The 7359-nt window shown below is 54.6% G+C and overlaps 1 protein-coding gene across 2 annotated transcripts in view; it reads right to left on the bottom strand.

Moving 5' to 3' along the window:
• The window catches only part of LRP1 (LDL receptor related protein 1), an 81381-nt gene that overhangs the window by 70821 nt on the left and 3201 nt on the right, over positions 1 to 7359 (bottom strand). For both annotated transcript variants that reach the window (XM_042946930.1, XM_042946932.1), the window contains exon 2: positions 1766 to 1888. In XM_042946930.1, the coding sequence (XP_042802864.1) occupies positions 1766 to 1888 (123 nt within the window). The remainder of the gene's footprint in view (positions 1 to 1765; positions 1889 to 7359) is intronic.

Below are 7359 nucleotides of genomic sequence, written 5' to 3'. Positions count from 1 at the left end.
ACCAACTGAGCCACCCAGGTGCCCCTACTCTTACCTCTTTTAATGTGGTTACCAGAAAATTTCAAAATTGCATATGTGGCTCACATTATATTTCTGTTGGACGATACCACTCTAGATGCCCAATCCCAGGGCAGCCTGCCTAGTGGAAGGATTTGGGAAGCATCAAGGGTTGTGGCCCACTGATGATGTCTCTGGTACTTCCTTTGTTGCCCAGGAAGATGGGCCAGGGCGAGAAGGGTAGAGCTCCTCAGGGAATCCTAAGGAGGCCACTCAGGTTAGGATGCTGGCTGAGCCCATGTGTTAGGAGACAGACCACTGCACCCTGGCTCCCATGCCTGGACAGGGTGTGTGAGAGAGTATCTGTGTGTGAGCCCATCTGTCTACGTATGCCTGGGGAGGAGTACCTGTACACGGGTGAAGGAGGTGAGGAGCGAGGAGTGTGGAGTCAGGGTGTGTCTGCACGTGCTGGTCTGTGCTGGTGCTTCTGGCCTCAGTCTGTGCATTTCCATGTCCTTCAGGAGTGAGTCTGGATTTTTACGAGTGTCTGGGGGCGTCTGTCTGAGGTTGGGCTTCAGTGTGACTCTGTGTGGACTCTGTGTTGCTATAAGAATGTGTCTGTGCTGACGTGTGCCCTGGTCTGTGTGCGTGTGTGTGTGTGTGGGGGGGGGTGGTGATGGTGGTGGGGAGGGATGCATCAGGGCCCCCCCTGATGGGTCTGGGAGGGTACATGAGTGCAAACAATGTGGGGATGTGTCTAAGGTGGGGTCTGCATCAAACTGAAGAAAGATCCGGCCCCTCTGCATGGCTACCATCACCCCCACATCAAGCATCAGGGTAAAACAAAGTAGGGCGTAAAGGTGGTATCTGGCAAGAAGAATCTCCAGGCTGAACTCCCCTCACCATAGAAACACTTGAAGACTATCCCCGACTCTACCCCTCGAGGGCAGGGTATGGGGAAAAGACAGAGAGAACTGGTGGTTCCCTTTCTGGCCCTAAAATTACTCCTGACCATTGTGGGTGAGGGTATAGGGAGAGGACAGGGAATAGAGCTGGAGCAGGATAAATCTGGGAGAGAGAACAGGGACAGACCTAGGAATGCAGGGTCTCCTAGACCCTGGCCCCGATTGGCCAAGCAGTGAGAGGCTGAAGGTGGGGACCCCAGGACTCTACCAGCTGCCCAACACTCTGGGGTCCCGCCAGCAAATCCTCCACCCCCCACTGGCAGGGTAAAGGCTGGGTGCGGACCTTTCTCCCAGTTTAAACAGCTGCCTCTGATTACACCACTTACTGGGGCAGGGGAAGGCGGGGGTGGCGGGAAACGCACAGGGGTGGGGCTTCTGGTACAGAGACTGAGTAAGAGCCAGTGGCCTTTGGCCTGGGAACCTGAGGACAGGAAGAGGACCCGGCAAGACCTGGGGGCACTTATTGAGAGTCAGAAGTCTCAGAGGTGGGAAGAAGAGGACTGAGCAAGAAGGGAAGGGAAGCTGGGCTCTCTCCTTCCAGCAAAGCTGTCAGCCCAGACAACAAAGTCTCTGGCAGGCTTGGGGGTACAGCCGCTAAAGGAGCAATCGGATGTGTCATTCTGAGCACATCATGCACCGTGTCGGGCACTTTGAAGAGGGGGAGAGAATAGTTTTAGCTGTGTCATGGACAAACAATCACAGAGCAAGGTCCACACCAGGCTAGAGATCAGTCGTCCTTATCCCAAACTTCCTGAGCCAAAAGGAAAAGGCGTTTAGGAGAAGGGATCAGAAAAAGTACTTACAAATCTCAGGGGCCTCATCGGATCCGTCCGGGCAGTCCCTCTCACCATCACACCGCCAGCCTTTGGAGATACAGGTGATCTGGTCTCTGCAGGCAAACTGTTTGGGGCTACAAGTCTTAGGGGCTAGGAGTAAGGAAAGAAAACAATGAAAGGTGGAGGGCAACTCTACGACCGTAAAGTCCCTAGAGCTCCTCCTCCTTCCCCAGCATCAGGCCCATCTGGCCCAGACTCTGAGCTACAGTCCAGGTACCTAGGGTGGCAGGCGGCTGTGGGATACTCCCGGAATACCGTGTACCTGTGGTGGGGGGGGAGGTGAAGGATGCAGGAAACATATCTTACAGCCTGCTCATCCACCCCAGATGCTGCCTGTCCAGTGTGCCTCTCCAGTTCTCAGGGTCAAAGCCCTTGCTGTTCTGCATTACTCTGGTCAGACACCAGCGGCCCCAGTTTTGTTGACCGAGAGTGACGGTGAAAGATCAGGACTTAGGCCTTTGACATTTTTTCTCTTTATCTTCCTTTCCCTCCCCCTAGAAGCCGAGAGCCACTTTATTTATTTGTTTGTTTATTCATTCATTTATTCATTTATTTATTTATTTATTTTTGAGTGAGCTCTAAGCCCAATGTGGGGCTTGAACTCACAACCCTGAGATCAAGAATCCCACGCTCTTCCAATCAAGCCAGGCACCCTAAGGGGTGTTCTTTTCTAACCTCTTTGCTCAGTCCGCCCTCTGTGGCACTCCTGGTCCCTGAAACCCATCACCCTGCCCATCTCCAACTCCTAACCACCAGGCCCCAGACAGGAAGTGGTGGGGAGTGCCCTCGGCACAGTGATGACTTAGAGACTGTATCAGCAGAAGTATAGGAGGGAAAGGCAAGGCAGGGTAGGGAGCCCTGCCTCCACCTCCATTCTCTAAAGACACGGCTCCCCTTGTTGGTTAAACCTCAAGGAGGGCTTTCAGTAGATGTCGTCTGAGATAAAAGGCACAGAAGACGGCTCAGGATGCCACAACTGAAGAGCCGCAGCAGAAGGGTGACTGGGAGCTGGTTTCAGGCCAGTTAACCTGTGGAGTTACTACATCCAGGACCTCTTTGCCCTGTCCTTCGCCCCCTCTTCACCTTCCTCTGCTCCCACCTAGATTTCTTGCCTCATTCTCCAAGGAGGAATTAAGAATGGTAACACTAACTCTTACTGTGGGCTCAGTATGCATGGGAACTGTAGTCAACCCGTTCTTTCCATGTATCATCTCATTTAATCCTCTCCACAATATGACAAAATAGGTAGTGCTACTAATACCATCATTCATAGATGAGGAAGCCAAGCCCCAGAAAAGGTGGGGTCACATAGCAGGCAAGTGACCAAACCAGGACTCAAACCAGTTGAGCCAACGCTAAGCTTTTAGCCAGGGCAGTCCGCATCAGCCTCCCAGGTCCCACGGAGACATCCTCAGGAGCTTTTCCTTCCAACCCCGTCACCATGTCCTCCATGGGAAGAAAAGTCCCCTGCTCTCCCTCATCCCCACCCAGGGCTGGGTTCCCAGTCTCCCAGCCCATCATCGCCTTTTCCTTGGCCTGTTGTAAATTCCATCTCTATTCAGCTGGCATGCACTGAAGACCAGCCTGGGGTGCCAAGGAGGAGTGAGATGCCCCCTTGGGAGCCCCAGTCCCCCTGGGAAGACAGCTGTACACAACTAACTCAAATGCAGGGCAGAATGAGCTCAGGGCTGAGACAGAGTATAAATAAAGTATGTCAGGGCTCTGAGCAGGAAGGGATAGAGTCTGAGGAGGGCCACACGGAGACGATGTCCTCCCTCCCTAACCCCCATCTCTGGCAGAAGGGACTGCACCCAGGCCCCTGGCCAGGATGAGAGCCGAGTTCAGGAAACACATCAAGGATGGCCTGGCCAGGCTCCCCCACCCGCGGCGTCCCCCTCCCCTACCTCCCACCCTGAGCAGGGAATAAAGGCCCCTTGAGGAGGTGGATAATGCTGAGTTCATTGCCCCACTGGGCCAGCTGTGAGGTCTTCCCGGGGAAACAGCCCGCCAGCCTAGTTAGCATGCCGGAGACCGGTCCTCTTCCCCTGGCCAGCCGAGACTGGCTGGGGGCGGGTAGAAAGGGCTGGAATGGGACTAGAGAGGCAGATGGGCCGTTTGGAGCCCAGAAATGGCCCCCATGCCACCCCCACCCCTTCACATGGACTTAGTCCACGCCCCACTCCTCCTCAAGGCAGAACTCACAGCCCCGTGAGGTCACTGGTTGGCCACTCCAACCTCCCCTCCACTCCGTGTCCCAGCCATGATCCCCCCTCCATTGGCCCTCACTTTGCACCCCCCCCAGCTGTCCCCACCCCCATTTTTGGCCTGAACTCGGCAGAGGAAACAGCAGCTGGCAAACTCGGAAAGCTGGAATGAGAGAGATTCACAAACCAGATGTGCTCTTGTGGAGGGGGGTAGTGGGGGATGGGGGAAGGAAAGGAAGAGGAGCACTCGGGGCCCCTGTCCCATCGCAGCACCTCTTCAGGGCCGGGGCGGAGGGACCTGGGGGCGCTGCACTGCTCCCAAGGGACCAGGCAGCACAAGGATCTTGGAGAGATATGTGACAGCACTTCCTTCCTGTCAGGGATGGTGAAGAAAGCCCCAGGAATCTGGAGTTTGAAGGCTGAAGCCTGTCTTTGATTTCCTTCAGGGGGAGTGGGGAGGAAAGAAACAAATAACCTACTTTGGGGCAGTCTACATAGCCAAGAGAAGCCTCCCTCTGAGGTGGGAGGGAGCTGCAGTGGGGGTGGGGTAGGGCACTTGTAATCTGCTTAGAACTGCCAGCCAACCCCACTCCCCTCAGCTGAGCCTTCTGCATCTGACGCTAGCAGCCACAAAACCCATCTTTGTGGTCCGCCGCTAAGGTGAGGGAACAACATGGCCTAAGTTCGGGAGCAACCACTAGCCTCCTCTGCCTCCCAGCCCTCATGAGAATTGGGGCTTCCTAATGATAGGAGCTAACTAACACTTTTCAACATGGTCACTACTCGTCAGCCACTGACCTGAAACACTTTGTTCATGTTAATTCATTTAGATCCTCAAAACCCTGGGAGGTGGGTACTGTTGCAATCTCCATTGTACGGACGAGGAAACTGAGGCACAGAGTGATGGGTAACTGAACAGGTGGTTTCCTCACTGACCATGAGGATGGAGCCAGATGAAAAAGGATGAAGAAAAGGAACTGGCAGGGAGAATATTTTGGTCCTCTGGCACTAGGAGTGGGGAAAGAGATTATAGGGGGTGGCAGTGACCTTCAGGGCTCCTCAGAGAGGAGGGGGAGGTGGAGGAGGCAGAGAGGGACAAGAACAGAACAGAGAGGGAAGACAGAGGAAGGAGAAGAAGGAGGAGAGGACTGGAGAGGGAGGAGAGTGAGTGAGGTTGCAGCAAGAACGCCGGGACACAGGGGCCGTCTGTTCTCAGCTTTGCCTGGAGATGAATGTGACCGCCATGCTAACTCTGGCCAACACCCCTGCCCTCCCCCCCCCCCTTCAAACCCAGGCACCCAGCCCAGCCATGGCCCCCAGGGCCACCAAGCTGGAGCCAGGACAGGAGGTGTAGGCTTGGGTGTGTGTCCAGACACAACACGGACCCCACTGCCCTGCTTGAGCCTTGGCTGTTGTCCTCTGTCCCATTCCGGGACCTTGGGGGGTGGGGTGGGGAAGGAGGGCGAGAGTGCCTGGCTAGAGAAGAGAGGATGACAGGAAAGGACAAACCCTGAGGAAGTCTTCTCCAGAAGAGGAGACCCATCCATTGATCCCCTTGGGAGCTCCCCTTGGGAGCAAGGGAGCTGCGACCTCAGATGGCGTGTCCTAAAGGACCAGGAGACTTGAGGCCAGGAAAGCATGAAGGGGACCCTTGGGGCCCTTTTCAAGAGCAGACACAGCAGAGGGAGAGACAGGCTGTGTTAGCCGGGGGATATTTTCTAAAGGGAACCACGTGAGATATCTAAAGGAACAGAGGAGCTGGGGGTGGCCAGGGGCTGGGGGGCAGAGCCTGCAGGAATCTAAACTTTCAAACATAGGGGGGTGGGGCAGCAGGGCCTCCCAGACCCAAACCGAGAGCTTTTCACTGAATTTTATGTATTTTGGGTGTTACCCGGTGGCTCCTTCCCGCAGCTCAGTGAGGCTCAGACACATTTTTGTCATTCCTGAGTCTGGGACTCTGCTTTTGCGGCCTGGACAGACGTACAGACGGGATGGCTTGGACTGCCAAGGGAGGGGAAGGGTCTCCCCCTCCATCCTGAGTCAATATTGACTCAGCAGGACATTAGCCTGACCAGTGACCTCCCCACCATCTTTTCCTTTCCCCACAAGCAAAATTCAACCCCTCAAATCCCCCCAGAGGTCATCATATCTCTCACCAGGCCTTTATAAGGCCTTTATAAGCCTACCCCCCAACACACACGCATGGTTTATGCTCAGCAGAAGGAGAAGGTCTAAGCTCCTGACCCGTTCCCCACACCTTTCTCCAGTTCTCAGGTCATGAGGAAGTTCTGAGAGAAGTCTAACCTCCCCCTTTCCTTCTGAAATATCTCCTTTCCCCTATTACTCAGCCCATAAAGGTATCAAGTTCCCTTCCTCCAGAAACATTCTCTCCAAAATCCATTCCTAAAAGTAGTGGAGGGGGAAAAAGAGAGAGAAATTTGGAGGAAAGTGAAGGGCGAACTGCAGAACTGGACATTCCGACTCTGACCTGGGAGGGGAAGAATAATTCCAAAATGGCGAGGTGGGAAAGAGAGCATGTGGGAAAGCCCAGGAGAGATGCTCACTCCCACGGAGTTTTGAGATGCCCATCCCAGGCCTGGATGGAAGTGGATGGAGACCAGGTAGAGACAAATCAAGCAATGGAGACTAAAAAAGATAGACAGAGAATGCCACAAAGGGTGGGCAACCAGACAGAGATGAGCCAGGAGGATGAGAGACAAAGGTTTGGAGAGGCCAAGAGAGCACATACCAATGACAGCAGACAGAGGAAAAATAGACAGGAAGGGGTCTCAGCCCAGAGGCTGCCAAGATAATGGCACAGTTGTCTTAGGATGAACCCAAAAAACAACAAGCCCCCAAGACTCAGAGTAGGGTGCGGGCAACATATATCCTGACTTATGGAGACAGAGTGCCTGCTGTAGCAGTGTCTGTCCCAAGGAATACCCAGAACAAGGGTTACTGCCTCCCACAGAATAGGGAGTTAGGGGAAGAAGACTGGAGCTCTTCAACCAGAGAAGCCAAGGCCTCGGAGAGACTCTCATCTCCCCTGAGGGAGCAAGAGGGACAAACACCTCTCCCCCACCACTATCCCTCACCTCTTTCCTGGGGAGTTTTTACACTAGTGCCTGGGGCCACTGCACCGGAAGCACTCCAAAGCCAACTGCTTCCTTCTCCAAACAATGCAGGATCCTGCTAACTGGGCTGAAATCTGGGACTGAACACAGTGGGGTGGGACTAAGTTCTCCAAATGCTCACAGGGGCACCCAGCTCCACCAGGTCAAGGACCCTTTCATGGCCCCAATCAGCTGCACCCAGATTCCCCAAGGGCGGTGAGCCCTCCATACAGAGCCAGAAGGC

The sequence above is a fragment of the Panthera leo genome, chromosome B4 (genome assembly GCF_018350215.1).
Source record: "Panthera leo isolate Ple1 chromosome B4, P.leo_Ple1_pat1.1, whole genome shotgun sequence".
Taxonomy (NCBI): Eukaryota; Metazoa; Chordata; class Mammalia; order Carnivora; family Felidae; genus Panthera; species Panthera leo.
This window is presented reverse-complemented; position numbering and strand designations above follow the sequence as displayed.